Source organism: Macadamia integrifolia, chromosome 5 (assembly GCF_013358625.1).
Source record: "Macadamia integrifolia cultivar HAES 741 chromosome 5, SCU_Mint_v3, whole genome shotgun sequence".
Taxonomy (NCBI): domain Eukaryota; kingdom Viridiplantae; phylum Streptophyta; class Magnoliopsida; order Proteales; family Proteaceae; genus Macadamia; species Macadamia integrifolia.
Window position 1 is genome coordinate 17386455 of NC_056561.1, and position 23310 is coordinate 17409764.

The window sequence follows — 23310 nt, forward strand, 5'->3', positions numbered from 1 at the left end:
TGCTTGGGGTAGGTACAATGTCTCCATCCTGCTCCCTCATTGTGTTATTGACAGCGTGTGGGAGACTTTAGAGGCAGATGACTAGAGGTTTTCGCAGGGAATTTATGGGTTTGGTGGTGGAAAACTTCACCATCGCCGGAGCTGAAGGAGAAGCCACCGGTGCAATTCACTTGATTTGATTACGCATACTACACTTGGTGGAGAATTTAATTCCATCTTATGGGTTAGAATCTAACCCCTCTTTATTTGTCTCCCACCGGAGTTCGCTTTCTCCGGCTGGATTTGATAAAAAGAATGACTTTTCCGACGACTCAGAGAGAGAAGAGAGAGAAAGAAGGAGAGGAAAGGTATAACAAATCATTTGTATACCTTCTCTCCATCCAACGGTTTAATTCAAGTTGATCAAATCCTACGGTCAAAATCCCGCTAGCATTCCTAATTCCTACGTATTATGCTAGCATACCTATCCCTTTCCCATATATATATATATACTAGTGAAAATACACGTGGGATGCACGTGAGGTAGTCTCTTACTTAAATACTTTTTTTGGTACATTTCTCTCCATATTTACCTTTCTAAATATCTCTGTAATTATTCCCTCCCTCTCCATTCTCCATAAATCTCTCTCTCTCTCTCTCTCCATATTTAAATCTCTCTATAATTATTTAAAAAAAAAAATCCCACTCATCCTCTCACGTTTCTCTCTCCCAACTCCCTAAAATTATTCACTATTTCCCCACTCTCCAAAATTATCTCTATCTGTCTCTCCATATTGATCTTTGTAAATCTCCCTATTTTTTCTCTCCCACGATTAGTGAAATGAAAACCTTGCCTATTGTGGGTTATTATGTGTCATTATCCTTTTTAATACTTAATAATAATAATAATAAGTAATGATTACTTCTCCCTTTTTGTTCCACTTTTTTTTTTCGCCTCCCCCTCCAAATCGATGAAAGAGGTTTTAAGAGTTTTTTTTTATTCTACATCTCTCTCCATATTTACCTTTATAAATATCTCCATAATTATTCACTCCCCTCTCTCTCTCTCTCTCTCTATATATATATATATATACACATATATAAATTTAAATCTCTTCATAATTATTTAAAAAAAAATTCCACTCATCCTCTCACATTCCTCTCTCCCCACTCTTCATGATAATTGTTCATTGTGATCATTTTTAATAATGAATAATTACTACCCCCTTTTTGCTTCACCTTTTTTATTTTTCCCGTTTTTCACTCCCCACTCTCCATGATAATTGTTCATTATGATCCTTTTTAATACTTAATAGTTATTTCCCCCTTTCTGCTCCATTTTTTTTTTATAATTAATTTTTTTCTCTTCCATTTTGAGGGATTTTTGGTCCATTGGAAAGTTTTTTTGCTAAAGGCTAAAGGCTAATATAAAGAACAACATAATGTTCACTTTAGCTCCCCACCCCACACACCCCCCCCCCCAAAAAAAAAAAATCTCTCAAACAATTGCCTTAGAATCGTATTTATTTTTATTCTTTTCTTGGAGGAAGGATTGCTTGTTCAAGACCATGGGGTGTATAATTTTTATTTTTTTCTTGATATCACATATCTAAGGATGTGAATTTGAAACCTAAATCATGTATCAAAACACCAAAACTGTGAAATTGTTTACTAAATAGTTGGGATTTGATTTTAAAATTTAAACCATTGATAAACCATTAAACCGATCAACATATCCGTAATAAGGTTAAGTCTTCAATGCTAAGTTTACTTACATTTCAATAAAAAAATTAAGTTTACATTAAATAACTATTAAAAAAGCATATAAAAATAAATAACTCGATTCAATGTTAAACTTTGCATCCATTTCACTAAAATTTTAAAATTTTAAAAGTTAAAAAAAAAAAAATGTTTAGAATAAAAAATTAGAAATTATAAAAAAACAGTTTAAACCGAAACCCTTTTTAAATTGTTTCCCTGTAACACACCGTGCATATTAGTTAGTTTTATTTATGCTTTTCTTATTTTTAATTGGGTTTCTACTCGTGAATTGATCGGTTGCTGCTTCTTGCATATAGGAAAAATGGGTATGAGAGATTATGCAGCTGCTGGTAAAAAGTTGATGATCTCTTCTACCACTCTCGGACGAGGTGTTCAGGAGGAGTATGAAAAGCTTCAGCGTATTGTAAGAGAAGCCAAAGTGATACTCATGGATTTAGAATGGCGAGGATTGCGGGAACGGTATGATTATGATGTAGCGGTGTGGTTGAAGAAGATTAAAATTTTTTATTGCGAAGCAGATGACATGTTGGACGAGTTGTCATATGAAGCCACCACGAGAATTATTCAAATGAAGGAGGAGAAGGCTGATTTGTATTGCATGATCAACAGAAAGGTATGCAATGTTATTATTTAGGGTAATTCCTTGTCACTACCTCGTAAAATCAAGAATTTCTAACATGTGCTAGATGATATGAAAATGGCATTCCCTGATATTGATTATTCCCCTGAGGTTCGAATAAATATCGGTGATATTGATTATGCTTTCCAACAAGTATATACAAATTGAAGGGGAGATGAAGTAGTAGTAAAGGTTGGAAGCAGGGCGGAGGAGGACAAAACAAAGATTGTTAATATTATTATTATTAATAATCAACAACAAATGCTCATCTCTGTCCTCCCTATACTAGGATTGGAGAATATTGGCAAGAAAACACTAGCAAAGCTCGTCTTCGATGACGAGTCAATTAAGTCACATTTTGATCTCAGATTTTGGGTTAATAATGATAATAATGTGTGGAGGTTCCACGTGAGAAGGATTGTAACTGAAATAGTTGAACAGTTTCTTAGAAGTATGGGTGGTGGTGATTTACAGCACATGTTAGAAGAGATTTTGAGTGGGAAAAGGTTTTTACTTGTGTTGACCGACGTGTCTCTCATAATCGGAGATGAAAGATGGCATAATTTAAAAACTTTGTTAAGAGTTGGCTCCAAAGGGAGCACAATCATTGTAACAACACAATATAAACAAGATGTGATACAAGTGGGGACAATTCCTCCATATGAATTAAGCAGACTATCAATAGAAGAAAGTTGGGCATTGTTCAGGAGAAATGTATTTGGGAGAGGAAGTGCAGTACTGGAGACTCCAGATCTAGTCACAATAGGATTGGAACTTGTTGAAGAATGCCAAGGTTTTCCGTTCGCTTTAGCAATCCTAGGTGCCAAGATCCGCTTCATGACAAATATACAAGAGTGGACAACTGTCCTAAATACTATGAAAGCACTACGTAGCAATGGCTATTCAGTTATTGCTTCCATGCTGAAGATTTGTTACAATGACATGGAGTCACCATTGAAACGATGCTTTTCATATTGCCCAGTATTTCCCTATAATTTTATAATTGAAAAGAAGAAATTGATTCAACTATGGATGGCTCAAGGTTTCCTAGAACAAGAAGCATCATCATCATCATTGTCCATTAATAATAATTGTGGTGGAGATCATGATGATGTAATATTAATGGAGGAGGAGGAGGAGGATATAGGTAATGCATATTTCAAATCATTGGTGCTTAGGTCCTTCCTTCGAGTAGTCAAATTCGATGATAATGGTGAACCATTAGAATGCACGATGGATGCCTCTTTACATAATTTTGCACAGTATAATGTACGATCAATTTTGTCTCGGACATTAGTTGATAGGCCACATCATAATATTTATTATTATGATCGGTTATCAGATTTTAAGAGACTGCGCGTACTAGAACTCATACACTTCAACAAAGATGAGTTGCCATCCTCAATTGGAGAGTTAATACACTTGAGGTATCTTGATCTTTCCCATGGTCGGTTTAAAGCATTACCTGCTTCCATTTCCAAACTCTACCATTTGCAAACTTTGAAGTTGTTGCATTGTAGATTTCTTCAAAGATTGCCCAAAGGAATGACAAAACTGATCAACCTGAGGCATCTAGAAATTGAAAAAAGGCTGAACATTCTAAGAGGTATAGGGAAACTGCATCACCTTTGAACCTTAACTTCATTTAAGGTGGGAAACATTACTGTTACCGATGATGAAGCTGGTATTGAAGAGCTGGGATGTCTAAAACAACTTGAAGGAAGTTTGAGTTTAAGTGGTCTCAGCAATGTGAAAAATAGAGCAGATGCTAAAGCATCAAATTTAAAGGAGAAGCAAAAACTCCAAGAGTTGATATTAGATTGGGACTTGGATTGGCATGTTCATAGAGACGAGGACGTCTTGGAGGAGCTCCAACCTCATCCAAATCTATTTCTTCTGAGGATACTACGTTACAATGGCACCAATCTCCCTACATGGATACATAATGGGAGTTCGCATCTCTCAAATTTAAAGGAACTGTGTATTTACTCATGTCATCATGTAATGTCTTTGGAAATGAAAGGCTTGAGGTCTCTTCGGAAATTGATGATTGCAAAATGTGAAAATCTGGAGTATGCAGGAGTTGAGGGTCTAATGCACTTGGAGCATTTGGAATTCAAGGGATGTGATAAGCTCAAATCTCTTGTTGCGAACCAGGAACAGCATCAAGTGGATCCTTCACGAGATGAGCAAGTGCATCACAACATAACCGATCTTCGAAGTTTTGCAAAGCTGCAGATAGAAAGTTGCAATCATCTTACAACTTTACCAAAGAAGCTCTTGCAATCACTGAAGATGTTGCATATAGAAAATTTTGTTTATCCAATGGTTTTGATGAAGGGCATCGAAGAACTTTCATTGCTTCAACACTTGCAAATAGAAAATTGTTCAAATCTAGAGGAGTTCCCAAAGGGGATAGGACAGCTCTCATCGCTTCAATACTTTGCAATTAGTGGATGCCCTAAGCTCATGTTTTTATCAGAAGAGATGCAACACTGGACATCCCTGCAAACATTGAGTGTAGTTTCTTGTGCAAATCTAAGGGCTCTGCCATGTGGCATTGTGGAACTTACCTCACTTCACGAATTGGAGATCAACGGATGTGACAACTTGGCTTCTCTTCCGGACAGAATTCAAGAATTGAAGTCATTACAGAAGCTGATGATTGAGCGGTGTTCATATTTGATGGATCTACCGGATGGCTTAAAATACCTCTCATTGCTTAAAGAATTTGAAATTTCGAGTTGCAATAGCTTGAGATCTTTGCCTGGAGAGATGCAGAGATTAACATCACTAGAAAAACTGAAGATAGAAGGTTGTGATAATCTGAAAATATTACCAGATGAATTGGGGAACCCCTCAACCCTTCGTGTTTTGGCTATAATTGGTTGTCCTAAGCTACAAACTCTGCCAGAGGGCTTGAGGAAACTCCAAAACCTTCGTATATTAGAAATTACTGCTTGTTCCAATCTAACATCTTTACCAAGTGGCTTGGGAGACCTCTCATCACTTCGATCTCTGTACATCCAAAGATGCCTTAAATTGACGTCATTCCCGGAAAATTTGCAGCGGATGACATCCTTACAAGTACTTTGGTTGATCGAGTGTCTGAAACTAAAAGATTTGTACACAGGGTTGGGATTTCTCTCAGCACTTGAGAAGTTGACCATCTGGGGATGTCATAACCTCATCAAGCTTTTTCCTGGGGAGGACTTCTTGGGGATTCAAGCCCTGAACTCATTACAAGAGCTGATCATTTCGAATTGTTCAAAACTACAAACCCTTCCATACAGATTGGAGAATCTTCCGTCACTTAAAGTGCTGGTTATTTGGAAGTGCCCTGAATTGGAGTCTTTCGAGAACGTGGTAATAGAACTGAAAGAAAGAAAGTTAAGAAAACTGAACATAAGAGACTGCCCTTACCTGGAGACCATAGATGATGCATCTTAATCCTCTTGTTCACATCATCCTTACTCCTCCACACTACAGGTTATTTTTCTCGTACATTCAACTAATTTTTTTCTTCTGAATTTTCATTTTCAACCAATGCTTGAAAATGTAGTGTTTATTTAGCTACTTATTTCTTCTTTCCCCTTCATTTTTCTCTAAATTTGTATTTTGTTTGTTGTTGGAGTTAAGACTAATTTTTTTCAATGGATACAAAGTCGTTATTCATGGGATGGTTGTGGTTGGCTATTGGTCCTCAGTGAGATCTGGGTGCATTTCTTCTCTTACATTGACATACAAACATGGGCTTTCTTCTTGTATGTTAGTATGCAATTAATTTGAAGCTCCCTCCCTCCCTCCCCTGCTACTTTCCATGTCACTTATTTTCTTCCCTTCTAGCAAAACTCTGATTTTTTTTTTGTCATGTTCAATTGTTCTTCATTTCATGGTAGATGATCAATTTTATTTTCATATCGTTCAAATTATCTTTACTCTTGGCCTCCTTATGCATGCATTCCTTTTGCGCCTATGAATTGTAATATCTTGTTGTTTCCCTCCTAGCAACAATTTTTGTCATTTTGGATGATTTTTTTTTTCCTTTCCTTTTGAATGAATTTCACATCTTATAGTTTTGTTCAAACTTCAATGGCAGATAATTCTTCTTCTTACCTTTAAATTTTTGTTTTGAAAGATAATAAGAACTTTATTCAAGGTTTGGAAACAGGAACCAGAGCCATAGGAAGGCCCAACAATTGTAAGATGTATGAGAATACTTGCAGCAAAATTAAGCATAAAAAACTTCACAGCTTCATTCTAACACAATGAGAGAGACATCTTTGAACTCCTCCATAGCTACCATCAGCTGTTGTAGACTTTGGCTTACCCTGCTCATCATACGGATGTCCAGATCTGTTTTGTATTTGAAGAATCCTTGCATTTTCCAGCTTTCAGTACCTAGTGACTAGAACATGTGTACTTGTGGTTGTTTTCCAGGTTCTATTGCCTCTTCTACCTAGATTTTGAGGAACCCACATGGATAGGAGCCTCTTCATGTTTCAGCCCAGGGGTAATTGAAAAAAAAAAAAATTGAAGATCACCAACTTATGAAGTAGCTCATATGACAAAGATGCTAATATAGGGTTGGTCCAATGAGTCTAAGACTCTCGTAATTTGAAAAGGTCTCTAGTCTCTAACACGCTTGAATTGATTGTAGTGGATGACCTCCATTCTGTCATACCTTAAGTGGATTATTTATTTATTTTTTTTATCTTTATGAAATTTCTTCAAAGAATATGAAGGTTAGTTGATTTTTTTCCTGTCAAACAGGTCAAACTTTAGAATAAGAGGTATTTTGGAGTTGCTTCATTGACTGACACAATAGGCAGCTTATAATTGTCATTTATTACCTAGCTTTACAAGCACATTTGATTCATGTGTGGGTGCAGGGTAAGGCTGGTGGAGCTGATCCACCAATTTGATATCTCTTACCAAAAAATTAGTTGACCAGGGGCTTTTCAACCCAAACTCTTATAGGGTCAGCCAAAGTACTTGGCAAACTCAACTCAAGGATCCAATCAGGATCCTGAATATGAGTTTTTAATCCTTGGTAAGCCCCACTCTCCTTTATCCATCCATGAAATTTGATGCAAAAGGAGCTTTCCATGTGGCAGGACAGAGCCTTCAACTCCGGTTGAAATGTCAAAAAAGGGTCAAGGTAGTTTAGTTACTAAAATAAAAGGGGTAAGCCAAACACATATAATGTATGAAAATTAAATGCCTTACACTATTTTCTTGCTGTAGGTATCAAAGTAAAATCATTAGGCTATTTGGTAATTAAAATTTGATCTTAGTAAGTTTAATTTTTTTTTCCTAATAATTTGCGTCTTTTTCCCCCTATCCCTATAATTATGATGATGTTTCAAGTTTTTTTTGGCCAACTATGATACAAAACCCAAAAAAATAATTAACTGTAGATAATAGATATACATAAACTGTTTCTACTCTATTTATGGTTCTGAATAGCAGGTTTGCTCCTTACCAAAAAAAAAGAATGGCAGGTTTGCAACATGAGAAGAGAAAAAAAAAACAGTTATTGTGAACCATTATGACACTTGGTTAGCCGACTACATTAAGTTAGTCGATTCTTCTATTCTCATCCTTTCTGTGTATTTGAATTGTTTGTGGTGGTCATGAATGTAGAAGTGGATGATGAAATTCTTGTATGTTTCAACGCATTTTTTAGTGAAGTATTCAGAAATTCGGCTTGTAACTAAATGATTTGTTAGTAGATATCTAAGCTTCATTTGAATTGATGTCAAGAATGAGGAGATTCCTTTTTTTTTTTTTCTTTTTTTTGGTTTGAGTAAGCCATTTGAAGCTACTTGTTTTGGGTCTGTCATTCGATTGAGAAAGGCATTTGGAGCTTCTTGTTTTGGTTGTTGTTCGGAAGATAAAATTGTAAAGTTTTTGAGAAAGACATTTTCTTTTCTTCCTCCACACTCTACCCCCCAAAGAAACCCAGTGAAGCTGTATTTCTGTATTATATGACAGTGTTGGATGCATTCCATTTCAGCAGAGGTACTATTATCAGGGAAGCTAGGGAGTTGATGAATCTGTGGATCATCCAAAGAAGGGAGGAACTGAAGAAACTAGTACAGAACAACTTCATGTGAGATAGCTAATTTATTTATCTCAACACTTTCATTGCTGAACTCAAGCTCTATAAAACACAATACTCGAAAGCCATGTTTATATCTTGGTCTTTAAACATCAATAAAACTAAGAGCCTCTAGCTGTTAGGCATATTAGTAAACTGGTGAAATCTTAATTATAAGGCCTGGAACAGTCAATTTTAATGCAAGGATCTTACTGGGAGTTTATGTTTTCTACTTGTTAGGCATATCTTCTAGTTTAGGTGGATAATTGGATGTAAAATTTATTGATTCTTTTTTCTTTGAAAACGTAAGAAGTATGTCCTGCAACTATAGATCATAGAATCGTGTACAATCAGATAACTGAGTTTAAATTGAAGAGTCCCTTGGCTGTTGAGTTCTGTTGAATTTCTGGTTTTGTGTAAAGTTGAAAATTTATTGCTATATGTTAGCTTCTCAGCTCCTCTTGGTAAATGAAATCTACTTGATTATATAGTCGTTAATCAATAATTTAAGTCTTAGCCAAGTTATTTATCTTTTTGGTACCATTGTGGTATGAAGGGAACAACTTGAATGATGGAAAAGAAAAATCAGTGCTTACATTTGGTCTGAGTGTGAAGCGTAATTTTGTTGACTATCGTTGGGAAAACTCACCGGATATCCATCTTAGCCACATGGATATCTGGTGAGTTTAATCAAAACTGTTATATAATCCATAACTATCATGTATTTGTTTTTTGGTTTATACTTGCCTTTTAGGGTAAGCAGTTTATTGCGCAAAAACTTTATTTATTTGGTAGTTAACAATTATCAAATTGTAATACTTACAATTCTCGTGATGTTGTATCCTTACAGGTTTTGAAAATGGCTAGCATTCCTTCAGACAGCACTAGTACGACTGTACGAGTGGGACAGATCCGGGTATGATCTATAAACCTACTTTGGAATTTGTTTTTAGAATACATTCTGTGAGTCATTGATCACTAAAAATTTTATTTATTTGTTCTTGTAAATTGGCATTCACTTGTAGCCTGTTGTCCCAAGTACGAGACGAGGTCATAATAGGGCCACTAAAACAATGTCAATGCAGTCTTGACAGAAGAAGAGAGTAGACCTCAATGAGCACCATCAGGGCATTCATCATATCACATCCTAATTCATTACTTGAATGGGAACCATCATAGGGAACAATATTGTGCTGCCTTGTAATTATCCTGACTCGTGCAAAATGCCAGAGCACTTTGGAAGAAAATTCAGGTTAGGTGACAACCCGAATGTCCATTCAAGCTCTATGGTACTTAAAACTTGTTGTGTTTTTATTTGAGGATTTTAATTTTTTTATAGTACATTGTCTTGTAGGAGAAATATGAAATTGATGTTGTTGGTAAGAAATGGGTCTTCCGAAAAATGGGTCTACAGTGGAAGGCCCTTAAGCTCGAATGAACGGCTGAAATATTTGATAGATGTGATAGTCATAACGAGTTAATTGAGAAATGTGATACTCGTGTTCCACTGTTGAGGGCCCTTAAGGTGAGGAGCCTTCAATGTTCGAGATGTTTATGATTAGACATAAGAAGAAGAACTGACAACCGTTAGATGTGGCTTAAGAAGAAACAATGGTATTTATTTCTATTTTATGTATTTGTTGTTGTAAACGCTTTATTTTAGTTTTTTTTTTTTTTTTCTAACTTGGTTTACAATTATTTGTAGATCCGAACGATCCCACTGCATCAGGACCCTTTGGACGTACAAAGCTCAATGAGGAGTTGAGTCAGTTGCCCTAAGAAATAAGAAATTACAAAGCAATCAAAGAATGCATCTTCACCAAGGTTATAGAAAATGATACTCACGTTCGAATGCGCCTGCTCGGAGTTGGAGTAAGCCCAAACGACCTTGGACTAATAAAAATGCGCCAGAACAAAGAGTTGTATTGTCAAATGGCAGAGTTGGACCAAGAAGTGGCAGAAGAAAGAAAGAAGTTGATGGAAGCATTGACAGAACTCACAGAAGTAAGAAAAAAGATGAAGCAAGAGCTGGAAGAAGAAAAGTAGAAGAATGCAGAGGCTCTTTCTAGTATGCAATCACAACTAGAAAAAGTTACACAACTCATGATGAATAGAAGCTCACAGGATTCAATTAATTTTGGTAATTATGAATTGTATTGATTTCTCTATCTATGTGACTATTTAATTACAATTTTAATGCAACTAATTTTGATTGAAGATTCATTTGACCAATAGATCAATGTGGAGATTGCACAAGCAATTGTAGGAGGGTGAGAGACGTAACTGTTCTCATAGGAGTTGTTATAAGTATGACCCGTATTCTTCTATAATTATTTGTTTCCTTGTCTTCTTTCTTCATTTTTACCTAATATATTCTCTAACAACAGTTTTTATTTGTTTTTAACTTCTTCTTTTTTGCGGCTTCAGCCCTAGATCTTCAAAGAAATGCTGCTTCTTTTCCGGGATAATGGGTATATTATTAAGTTTTGAAAATTCCAATTCTGTCCATGTTAATTTCCATATTGGAATGTTCACATATCCATTTTCTGCCATTATTAGATATTTAATAGTTATGTTTGTAACGGCTAATTACATGTACTATGCTCCTTTTCTTGTAATATTATTACTCTAATTCATCAATGGGGAAATCAGGGACCGAGGGAGCTCATGATACACCTAGTCGCAGATTGTGGAGATATAAATATGCTGCCTCACTAGATTCAAGAGAACTTGTCAAATATTCTTGGGGAAAAGAAGCCTGAAAGGTAGGTAGACCCTGCACCAGATACAGGGAGATAAAATGACTGCCTTGCTCCTCATGAAATGGGAATCCCGCCTCTTTTGATGCTTCCGTACGCGCTCCCATTGGCCCCCACTCTAATGCAAAGGCATGCTGCCTTTCAGGGAACCCTCTCCGATATTTTTTCAGTACTGTGAGATTCCAATCCTTCATAACTAGTAACTGAATGCATGTAACCTTTCATACGAATAAATGCATAGTTCATTTTTTGAAAATAATTCAGATCTTCAAAAGCCAGTACTCTAATGAAGTAATGATTAACCTTGCATGAAATTTTATTTGTAAAGGATATCTCTATGAAGTTCTTGATCATGTTGTCGTCATGTCTTGATAAATTCCTATTAGATAACCAATCTAAATGAAATCTTGGCTGACCATGGGCATGATCAGAAACTGGGAAAGACTTGAAAGACTAGTCTGATATAGATGAAACCAGTAAAAAATATATCTTCCACTTGGTTGATCTGGCTGGACCTGGAATACATCTTTCCATTCTGGTGTTTAATAGCAGTGCTATTTGTTCATCATTACTGTGAAAGTCTTGTTGGTAGCATATGGAAGCCTTGTATTACGATAGCTTTTGAATTTTATCTAAGTTTGTTTGGACTACTTATTGTTAATGAGATTGCTTTTGAATATGGCAGCCTGTCTCTCCTACCTTTGTATTATGGCAGTTCAACTTGAATATGGGAACCATTGCACCTGATTTTGATGCTAGATGCTCAGAAGTTTATTATTCTTTCAATCTTATCAAGTCAGCTAAAGTTCCCAAAAACCATCTCGTGTGTTGTCAATCCTATATTTGCTTCTGGAGAGATCTGTTTGGAAGAATGAAAAGTTACTGGAGACTACGCAAAAGAAAGATTCAGTTACAATATTTCATGGTTTAAGGACACCCAGCCTGAGCATTCAGCGGTATGTTGATCACATCTTCAAGTACTCAAGCTCCAGCTTCTTGCTCTGTTGTCGCTTACATCTACATTGAGATATTCAATGATGGATGTTCTTTTCACTTCCCTCAATGTTAACCGCCTTGTAATTACAAGTGTTATGGCCGCATCACTTCCCTCAATGTTGGGTATCATATATTTGAATAATCATGCCAAACTTGGGGTACATAGATGATAGGCCTTCTGAGCTCTTACTATCATCGTGACACTTGATCAGTGACTCATCCATTCAAGTTCTGAATCAGGTGGTCTTGGATCAGAAGTCGCTCAAGAAGTATGATAATGCACCAGAGTAATAAACTGCCAATATATATAGCTAAAAGTTGGACAGTCCAAAGGATAAGGTTTGTAGTTAAGTTACCATCTAAATTTGGCACCATGAAATTTAAATTCAGTTTGATTTTAGGCCTAATGCCCGATTGAAGAGTTGGCAGTTAATTAACCTGTCATGATCAATGATGTTTGCCTGCGTAGTATAGACTTACAAAATTGGCGAATGGCAAAAATGGCTGAGGTCTTAGACGCATTGACCTAGAAACTAATATGTTTGTTGTGGATTCCACATGTCAATGAAGGTAGAATTGCATAAATATTCATCTGAAAAAACATAAAGAGTACAAGAAGGGTAGATAAGTTTGTGTCTGAACAATTCTTCCCTTTCCTTGCCATTTACAGGCAGCATCTGACAGACCAAAATCCAGCCTTCCACCATTAAGCTCTCCAAGTTTGCACAAGTATGTCTTCTACAGGATCCTTATCTTGTCTTCTCTCCGCAGTTTATTTACACATAAATAATTTATCTGAGGACCAATTCAGTCACTTACAGGATATTAGTGTAAAATTGATGATAAAAGGCTGCCCTTCGCTGCCCCCCCCCCCTTTTTTTTCCTTTTTCTAATACTTTATCTCTCTACTGCAGATATTTGTTAGTGGTTTTATCCTAATATTACGGAGGAGGAGATCAAGGAAAATATTTTCTCAGTTTGGGGAACTTGTCTATGTTAAGATTCCTTTGGGTAAAGGATATTGTTTTATCCAATTTGGAACTCGGTATGTCCTAGTGAAATTAAACATTTGTTTCACTATTTTGCCATAATTATCTAAGAAGATTCAAAAGTCCTGATAAAAATGGGTGCTACTTGTTCTCTTTTTTAATGGTTCGTGCAGACTGATGGCTATTTAATTAGACTAACACCACTTGATAGTACGGCTGAATAATGATAATCTAGAAGCTAGTCTTTTTATTGACTTCATTAATACTTAATTGTTATATCCTTTCTAACAACTTTGTCCCCTCTTTATTTGCTGAACTTTTATACAAAAGGTTGTCTTATGTTGTTATTTGACATTTCCAGCCCATGCTGTGCTTCTGCAGAAGAAATAATTCAAAGGTTGCATGGAACTATTATTGGTCAACAAATAGTTCGTCCTTCATGGAGTAGAAACTCAACAACTGATTAGGTGAGTCCATTTCTTTTGCTGCTGATGTTTGTAGAGATTCTTGCTATGGGGTGTCTGGGTATTAAACATATGGGGAAGTTATTTTCGAAGTCATAAATTCCTGAAAGAATAAGCAATGTTTACGCTGCCACAAATCTGGGGTGAGTTGAAGACAGAAATTGACCATACGATACTCTATGTAAAAAAACTAATAGTGTGTGTGTGTGTGGTCATTAGTCTAATTGCTTGAAAAAATTTATAGTCCTTTTGGCTCAACCTTGACGAGATCTAGATATAAAATCAAGTCTACGTCGAATGAAGTGGATGATGGACATTCAACAGATACCAAAGTAATGGTTCTTACCTATTGTGTATTTTCCGTATCCAGCATATGCACCATAGTTATGTAAAGATGAATCTTGAGCAGCACCATTTTTATATACCTATGGTGCTGCTTAAGATTCATCTTTATAAATGTATGGTGCATATGCTGGATACAGACAGTACCCAGCATAGCACAAGTTTACTTAACTTTCGAAGTATTGGGACCTTCATATATTTGTAGAAAGTATTGATTTTGTTTTTCAGATGAGTCTTAAATTGATTTAAAAGTATTCGAAGGGGTTTCTATTCTTAATAGTTTCTTTTTCTTTCGGAAAGGGTGTCAAGCAAGGTTCAAATAAGTGCCAATTCTGATTCAATCGGTAATCTGCAATCCACTATAATTGGCCTGAACCCTAGAAATTCGCATTGAATCGGCCAATTCGAATTAGGCAGAATTGGAATTGGTATCAGCCATTTGTTTCCAATTTTTAAAACTGTGGTGTCAAGTTAGGAGTTCCAAAGCAGTTAAAAGTTCTTATTTTTAAAGTTCCTCTGTTCTTTCACATTAAACTTTGTAGAGGATTTAAACCCTCTAGTTCTTTATGAGATTCTATGGAATAATAAGAGATGTAAACCCTCTAGTTCTTTATGAAATTTGATGGAATAATGAACTGCTACTCTCTCTTTGTTCCTTCTACTGAATCTTTTTTCTCAATGTCATTGTTTATTAGTACTGTTCAGTCTCGTAGCAGTTTCTTATTTCTTTCCTTAGCTTATATATTATACCATAGAGGACTGGATTGTATGCGTGACCCACCTCCTTATTTTTTTCATTTTCCCCTCTTTCCTTTTATATTCATTTTGGAATAAAAATATGTTAGTTACCCCCACTCTCCTCACCTGTGTCCCCATTCCCTCCGCGTCTGCTCCTCTCATCTCTCCTGTCTTGCCTCCCTCTTCTACCAATGAATCCCCTTCCTTCATTAAGCACTCTCTGTCTTTCTCATCTCTTTTAAATGGAATTTAGAACAATGCAACTTCTGTTTGGTTTGTTCATGAAACCCTCTTTCACTATGACTTTCCCTTGAATGAATCCTTCTGCCTTGGTTTTTAATGTTTGGTTTTCTATCCTGCTGAAATATATTTTGTTCTGTGCAGTTCAAGATTTACACATCTATGGTTGTGCAGAGATAGAGATGCCATTGATGCCAATCTCATTCTAGAATTGGGAGACTGTGATCGATGATTTCTAATTCCAATCTGAAGCTTCTGACCACAACCAATGTCAGTGCTTCAGCAGGATTTACCTCCACCGCTTTTACTGGTTTTTGACCTGTATTGATGTTGAAAAGCAAGGCAGAACATCTTCTTCTTAGCTGCTGAGACATGTAAACACCAGGACCTCTTCTTAGAAACTTTTAGGCCTCATACTGATGAACGCCAACAACATTTATGGGATGTGCTTTTTTTTCATCTTTTGAAGAAACTTTGTTTTTTGTTGTATCTTTTTGCTCATTTCAAGCAAATATTGTCTATGCATACAGTTGTGGCATCCTCTTTCAGTTCTCATTATACTATTGCAATCTTTATTCTGAATGTTCAATCAAATGAAATGTTCAATTCCTCCTCTTGCTGTTCTGGATGTTCATTTAAAAGTTAAAAAATAATTGGATAAAGAATCCTGCCTGGCAGCAGCCCCCTGCACCCACTCACATGAGGCATTGAAAGCAGTGAAATGAACCCTCCCCTTGGATGCCTGTGTGTGCTCCCATTGCCCCCCACCCCCACACACAATGGCGCAGGGAACACGCAGCCTGACTGCAAACTACTGTCCAAAAAAAATTATAAGTCCATTTATTAGCTTTTCCTAATAGTTTATTTTATGCATCCAAGTAGCACTTTATTCTGAAACTTCCACCCTGTTTCTGTAATTGTATCAACAGAGGTGGAGAAATGCATTAAGTCCTTCCACATTCATGAGAGAAATCTGGAAAAAGATATCTAAAGATGATGCTAATGCAAAGCCACCTGATGCAATCTATAGCTATCCATGAGATTATATGGAAAACTGCTTTCATCAATATGATTTTTTGGTTTTTATGGAGATCTCTTTCCCTGTTAGGAAGGATAAAAGTTTGAGTACCGAACGTTCTAATCATTGGCTGGGTCTTTCATCTCTTTTGGTCACCAATTGACATAATAATAGATGATGGAGGGACAAAGGAAAATATATGGTTTATGGAGGCTATCTTGTCTCTCTCTAAATAGTTTAGAACCCATGATCTATGGCTTTTCTGATGAAGCCCTTTATAATTGGGAGTTACTTAAAACTGTCTGCAGCTTCGAGGGTCATTTGCTTGGTCCACCAATTCATTCTCTGTATCTGATATGTTTGTCAATTGTTGACATTAAAATATTTACTGTTCTTGTTTTTTGGATGATAGCTAGGAGAATTAAAGTATAGTGCTCTTGACTGATCTACTGCATATACCCAAATCTATTTATTTATGGTTTACTAGATCGATTTTCTGTCTACAGGACTTACATGGTTGTGTTGATTTGGAGTAACATCATTTGCTTGATTTGGTTAGCCTTTTTCTTTAAATTAATTGGTTATTTCCATCTTGAAGTGCTTATCGAATCTATCTACAAATTTTCAGTTGTACTTGTTGCTACTTATTCAATTTCTTCTTTGCTATAAATATATATATATATATATTTATACCCAGGGTGTTCGGATCTTTGAACCGACTAATCCCTGGGGTCACTGTGATACCGCTTACACATGATCAGGTCAGTCCAAGATGGAAACTCTCATGCGGTGACCCCAAGAAGTTATGTGCAACAACGAAAGTTTGATCATGAGACCTCGCTTCCTGAGGCGGAGTACCATGTCCTCTCCAAATTGGCCATTGTTGAAAAATGTACCCACTGCTATTATAACGTTCAGTCCTATATGGGTAAACAGGTACATCTTTTTTATTTAAATCCTAAATTCTAATTGATGTGAGGTTATTCTCTAGCACACTTCACTCACACGGCCATATCTGGTACATATGGTCCCTCATAACTGTATTGTACATAATTTTTTTAATAAAAAATTGGACTGTACATATAAATGTATTACCACAACTTGATATCAAGTCGAATCTCAAATCTAGAAACTTAAGCTCTTAGATGGAGAGAGAGAGAGAGAGTCCACCACCATGATCTTGGTAAACTTGAATATATATAATGTACTATCGTTTTATTGAGCAAGCATTGTAATTTGGGGGTTTTTCGAACTAAGGTTTCTGGGCGAGTGTTCTTGCTGCAATTTGGGTTTATTTGAGTGATCTCCATTGTAACCTCTCTTCCACAGTAGTGAAACATCTTCTTCTTTGACCAAGGATGTGTCTTTGTTTTCTTCGTATTTGTTGGTGTTTGCTCAAACATATATATACGTCTTTCGATTGTTATTATGAAGATCTTGATAACTAACTACATTGTTCATTTCTAGCTTAGAGGTCCACACCATGAATCAGACGATCGAAATTGATTCTTGAGTTGGGTGATTCAATCCGATTCTTTTTGATCTGCTTCATTTCCAATTCATTCTAGTCAATTTGAATCACATAAGGCACTGGCCAAATTTTACCTCCGATTCTATGTTTTTCAAACCTTGATCCACATTGCATCTTTCTCATGTGTCTTTGTGACATAAGAACAATAAAAAGGAATCTTCTTGTACCAAATGCAAGAGAGCTCGTTGTGCTAGTATCAATACCATAGTTTGTAGGGCGGTAAGGCGACGGAGGTGTTTGAGGGTCTTTCGGAGTGCCTTAGCGATAAGGCGGGCATAAAACATCGCCTTATCGACTAAAGCATTCCTGTGTAATTTTTTTATAAAACCAATCTATTTGGCTCAAATCCTAGTTGAATCCTATTACTCATATGTTAAATAAATATTAAAGGTTCATATTCAAACCAATGTAAGATATTCATCAAGAAAACAAATCAATAAAGTAAATAAACTAAGTTCATCTTCATCAATCATCAATCATTAATCATCAATCATCATAACATATTAACATATAATATAAGTACATAACTATGAAACAAAATTATAAATATAAAGAAAAGAAGACATAAAAAATACAAGTATTTATTATGCTTACCTCTATGATGCCAAAAGGAGTGCCTAAGCCCTAAGGTCATCCACTATATTTCTATTCCTGTCAAAGAAGAATGAAGCTCACCGCTACCGGAGCAAAATGGTTTCCTGGATCAGTGGTTCTTCCTTGTTCCTTGATTCCTTCTCAAAGCCCATTTCTTAAAACCCCAGACAAAATGCAAACCCTATTTGTGAATCGGGTTTTTGTTTTGTTTGTTTTGGTTATTTTTGTTGGAGTAAAGTTAATCCCATACATCTCAAGTGTTAACAAAACCATACACCTACCAATAAAAAATCTACATTTGGAATCTTCATCAAGTACTTTTAAAATGTGTTTAAAAAAAAAAAAAACCCCCATAAGGCGCCACTTCACATAAGGCGGAGTACTGCCTTACCATCTCTAGACCGCATCGGCGCTGCTAAGGTGTCGCCTTACCAGCGCCTTAAAAACTTTGATCAATACCAAGCATGGGTTAAGGAATTAGTATCGGATTGGATGAATAGGGCGGATTGTATTGTTTCCGGCCAATGCTGATATCGATCTTTGACTGATTCTATGTTGGTGAATCTCTATGGATTAAGGGTAAAATGGTAAAAATAAATTAAATCATGGGCAAAAAAAATTAAGTACAATAATAGACTTCGATTTGTTGGTAACAATACAAGGGCAATGGTATAATCTGGCATTAAGAACAATTATGGTGGACATTTTACGAATATGAAATCTTACAAGGAAAAGAAAATCCTGGAGTACGAACACTCCCAATTATTTATTTTAGTGACTTCTTCTAGCCTAATTACCCGGAAATCAACATGGCTCTCACATGCCCTTGTGAAATTTGAAATAGCTGTGCAACACCAAGATGTGCCATTAGAAGCCATACGTGAGTGATAAATTCTCCACCTCTTCTAAGTTGTTGAGCATGGTTAGTCCCTCTACATTGACTTGCAGCATAAGACAACATCTCGATCCACACATGACTCATTATCTCCCATTTATCAAACTTCCCTCCCTCCAATGATAGCAAAGTTTTTGCAAGCCTACATGCATCAAATAGTACCGACTTGCTTTGATCTCCTTTCACTTCAACGGGTCGAATATCTGTGTTCACCTCAAGCAACTTCTTGCAAGCTTTAATTTTGTCGAATTTTGACTTTGTTTCTTCGAAAAACCTTTCTGCTTCTACTCAAGTATCCCTGAACCTGATTTGCCCAATCCCTTTAGGCATCGTAAAAGGACAAATTATCAGAAGATACAACATATAATCTGATAATAACTTGCTTGTTTCACGTTGCAATTCCGTGAAAGGAGAAACATTATTATCACACTCGTAGCAGAGATCTGTAGCAATGTGCCATAGAAGAATGCTTTGATCAAATTCTATATCATTTAGACTCCACTTAAGCTTATCCTGAAGATGACCATTATATCCAAGTACACCATCACCTCTACTTGTGCACAAATCCTTGACATCCTCAATCTTGTCAACTTTTCTTGATTTTCTCTTGAGCTCTTTGAATATTAATTCTTTGCACTTGAAGAAGACTTCCTTAGAGTATTTATAGTAGTAGTTTTCTAGTAATTTGTCAACACGGAGGAGCCTCTGAACTTTAGGTAATATTTTGGGTGGTTTATCTTTCACAGAAACACTTAAAAAGTTATACTGTGCCACTAAATTAGACCACCTTTTCCTGGAAGACAATCTTTTCTCCAAAACATTAATGGACTCTACCGGAATGTGCAGCTTGTGCTTGCTTAGGTAAAGGAATGCCCAGTCAGAGGAAGTGAGAACGAAGATGGCATAAATCTCAAGAATCAATGCTCCGATGAACAAGATGTAAGTTATGATTCTATCCACATTTGAATAGCGATGGTTATCACCCGTCAAGAAGGCCACAAGCAGAATGATTATAGAGGAGAAACTGATGCAACGCAGAATCAAGCCTAGAAGAGAATAGATCAAGGCAGCTTTCGAATAAAGTAAATCATATATGAACCCGAGTTCCACCTCGATTACTTTGAAAGATGTTCTTGATGAAGTGTCTTGGAAGAATTCTCTGCTCTTCTTCCAGTCATCACCACTTAAGATGAGATCCGCAAAGAGACGCTTGAATGTCTCAAAGAATTCATATGCTTTAGGCAAAACCTCTGCATCAGTAAGGTTGGATTCACTGCCTATACTGTTGGAAGGATTATTTGGTTTCTGCTGATGAGCTTCTTCGTGTTCGTCAAGCATTTCCAACTGAAAATCTTCAATCCTTCCCACAGTGACTCTGGACCCTTTGGCTTGCTTAGAATCATAATCGTTCATGAATTGGGCATAATTGGGGCCTGGATCTGGACGATCAAGCATAGAGTCTCTGAAATGTTCCTTACTTGCCAACCTGAGAACCCATGTCCTTTCCCCATACTTGACAATTCCAGGGACAAACATGAAGATCGTAAGAATGGAGACTCGGCTATAAGTCCATGACCTGATCAAAACATAAACTGCAATACCAACTTGTTGGACTAGTCCAAGAAAGTGCCTGAGCCACAATTCATTATCTTCTAAGGAGTAAGCAGTGATGGTGTCCGGACCACCAAGGTGCAAAAGCAGAAATGGAGCCCAGAGAGTCGTTAGTTCGGTGCTGCCTGGCTGTCCTTGACCGTGGGAGAGGGCACCAAGGGCAGTAGTTGCTACAGTGTCTGCCGATAAGTAAGACATCCAAAGAACGATTCTCACCCAGAGTGTAGCCATGTACTTTCTACGACTACCCAAGAAGATGAGAATGACTTGCAATAGAAGGCTAAGAAGAACCAGAACCCGGAGCTCCCATTCATTCCAGAGCTTCTGAACCTCTTCTGAGAAAACCTCCACGATCCTACTCCTCTTCTCTATAACCAGCAAACTGCTAATGACTGAAAACCCACAAAAATTTTAGTTGCAGGGGGAGGCAGGGGAAGAAGTGTTCAGGAAGTGAAAAGTTGATTTGAAGAATCAAATCAACTTTTCACGATCCTACTCCTCTTCTCTATAACCAGCAAACTGCTAATGACTGAAGGCCCACAAATTTTAGTTGCAGGGGGAGGCAGGGAAGAAGTGTTCAGGAAGTGCAAAGTTCATTTGATTCTTCAGCCATTCCTAGTCTAGTAATTGAAATGATTTTGCAAAATTAGAGAAGAAGAAAGAAGGGTGAGAAAGAGAGAGCCCCCAAAAGTGATGAAACAAGATAAAGATATAAGGACAGTTTTGTTAGGACAACTTACAAATACCCAGCATTGATAATTCTGCTCTTGAAAAAACCTCTCTCAAAGTATCATCAACTTCCGTTTGAATTTTGGCGACTGCTTTCAAATTCCGATGGAAAGATCCATCACTGAATTTAAAATGAGAAGGCAAAAGAAGTAGATGAGGTAAACGAGATTTCCAATTTTCAGCTCTTTTTTCCTTGGTGGAAGTCCTCCATCCACAATCCTCATTCTTTGGATTTGATTTTTAGATTCAAATATGCCCCGTTGCCTGTTGTGAGAAAAAACCCTTCCCTTTTTTTTTGTGGTCTAGTTTTTATACATGTGTAAGTACATGGATTCAGCACTTCGTGCATCCAACGGCTGAAGTGACCACTGTGTGTAAAACGATCTTTTCATTTAAGTGAAAAGTATAAGGAAAAATTACATGATTACCCACTTTTAGGTTTTCCTTTACAAAATTATCCACAAAAAGTTTTGGTTAACAAAAATTCCCAAAATCAGGTTTGGGTTTACAAAACTACCCAAAATAGTGAGTCTTCATCTTCCACATATAATCATGTTTTTTTTTATTACTGAAACTTTGAGTGGGTAGTTTTGTAAACCCAAACTCAATTTTGGGTATTTTTGTTAACTTAAACTTTAAGTGGGTAATTTTGTAAAGGAAAACCTAATTTTGGGTATTTTTGTTAATTGAAACTTTTGATGGATAATTTTGTAAAGGAAAACCCGTAAGTGGGTAATCAAGTAATTTTTCCAAAGAATAATGTGGGTGGATCCCATGCATACCACTAGGGGTGTCAATGGGTCGGTTCGGGTTGAGCAAATTTTGGTATGGGAAGGCTGAAACCGAAATTGAAATTGAATCAATAAGGAAATTCTAGTTTTGTTATGATTTGGTTTCGGTTTGTCTTCGATTTCTTAAATCGATTTATAATCGGGTTGGTTTCTGTTTTTTATCTAGTTTGGATTCAACTTTCCATACAAATGTATACAAAACTATGCAAAATTTGATTTTTTTTAATGAATTTTGGAGTGTTTCGGTTTCTTATCGGTTTGGTTCCAATTTCGATATGGTTTTGAATCAGTTTCTGTTTGGTTTCAGGTTCATCCAGTTTCCGTTGCGGTTCAGTTTGGTTTTTGGGTTGCAATACTCCAAACTGAAACCGAACCAATAAGGCTTCAGTTCGGTTTGATCCAGGCTATTATCGATTTGATCCGACTGATTTTACCAGTTTGGTTTAGGGTTTGACACCCCTACATAGCACACTGGTCGCAGGTGTTAGGAGTGTGGATGGTCTGAGGATCGACTTCTATCCATGTGTCCCCTCCCTCCCTCCCTCCCTCCCTCCCTCCTCACTTCCCCTTTAATGTGTGTGAGTAAAGTCTCCTTGGATATGCATGAGAATTACAATAGTGTTCTCTTCACAACCATTTTCTGATGCAGTCACCTGAGGGAAAATGTGTGCGAGTAAAGTCTCCTTGCTTAGTTCCTTAGAATGTTTAGTGTAAAAATAAATAAATAGATAAAAATTAAAAAAATAATAATAAAGATTAATGTAGGACCGACATAAGGAAATGCTCTCGCCCATATTTGATGAAAGATATCACTAATCAGTAGCTTTGCATGCATGCGAAGGACAATAGCAATATGAAAAAGAAAAATTGTCAATAACACTCCTGGGAGAGGGTTCTCTTCGACAACCATTTTCTAATGCAGACATCTGAGAGTTTTTTGTTTTTAATAGTGTGATTATTTTGAGATTTCAAAACCTAATAGGTGTGCAAAAATTATAAAAAATATCAATGCTAAAAATATGTAAGTGGTAATACATATATTTAACTCCGTTCCTTTTAAATTTCCAGAACAAAAATATAGGCATAAATTTGCAAACATGTATTTAGAATATCAAGTCAAAGAAGATTCA

General features: G+C 36.5%; 2 protein-coding genes across 11 annotated transcripts; one reads left to right on the top strand and one right to left on the bottom strand.

Annotated features, from left to right (window-relative positions):
* The first annotated feature begins 1940 nt into the window (after window positions 1-1940).
* LOC122078551 (disease resistance protein RPV1-like) lies at window positions 1941-15624 on the top strand. 9 transcript variants are annotated; one of them, XR_006140106.1, is made up of 16 exons: window positions 1953-2374; window positions 8400-8495; window positions 9334-9399; window positions 9509-9735; window positions 9838-10097; window positions 10189-10623; window positions 10719-10790; window positions 10911-10954; window positions 11136-11416; window positions 11928-12198; window positions 12479-12577; window positions 12713-12808; window positions 12909-12967; window positions 13153-13283; window positions 13609-13694; window positions 15156-15624. XR_006140106.1 is itself a non-coding variant. In XM_042644575.1 (7 exons), the coding sequence occupies exon 2, from the start codon at window positions 4385-4387 to the stop codon at window positions 5828-5830; it is 1446 nt and encodes a 481-aa protein (XP_042500509.1). In that variant the 5' UTR covers window positions 2382-3807; window positions 3901-4384; the 3' UTR covers window positions 5831-5869; window positions 8400-8495; window positions 9334-9399; window positions 9509-9735; window positions 9838-10097; window positions 10189-10525. The 9 variants fall into 9 exon arrangements, 6 of the variants coding, with proteins under 6 accessions (XP_042500511.1, XP_042500509.1, XP_042500508.1 ...); XR_006140105.1 differs by having other exon boundaries at window positions 8403-8495; XR_006140107.1 differs by lacking the exon at window positions 8400-8495 and having other exon boundaries at window positions 1954-2374; window positions 9569-9735.
* A 3149-nt stretch (window positions 15625-18773) lies between these two features.
* Window positions 18774-21670, bottom strand: LOC122078550. 2 transcript variants are annotated; one of them, XM_042644571.1, is made up of 2 exons: window positions 21401-21670; window positions 18774-21052 (listed from the first exon to the last, which is right to left on the bottom strand). In XM_042644571.1, the coding sequence occupies exons 1-2, from the start codon at window positions 21411-21413 to the stop codon at window positions 19338-19340; spliced, it is 1728 nt and encodes a 575-aa protein (XP_042500505.1). In that variant the 5' UTR covers window positions 21414-21670; the 3' UTR covers window positions 18774-19337. The 2 variants fall into 2 exon arrangements, 1 of the variants encoding a protein (XP_042500505.1); XR_006140104.1 differs by having other exon boundaries at window positions 20912-21189.
* Between the last annotated feature and the right edge of the window lie 1640 nt (window positions 21671-23310).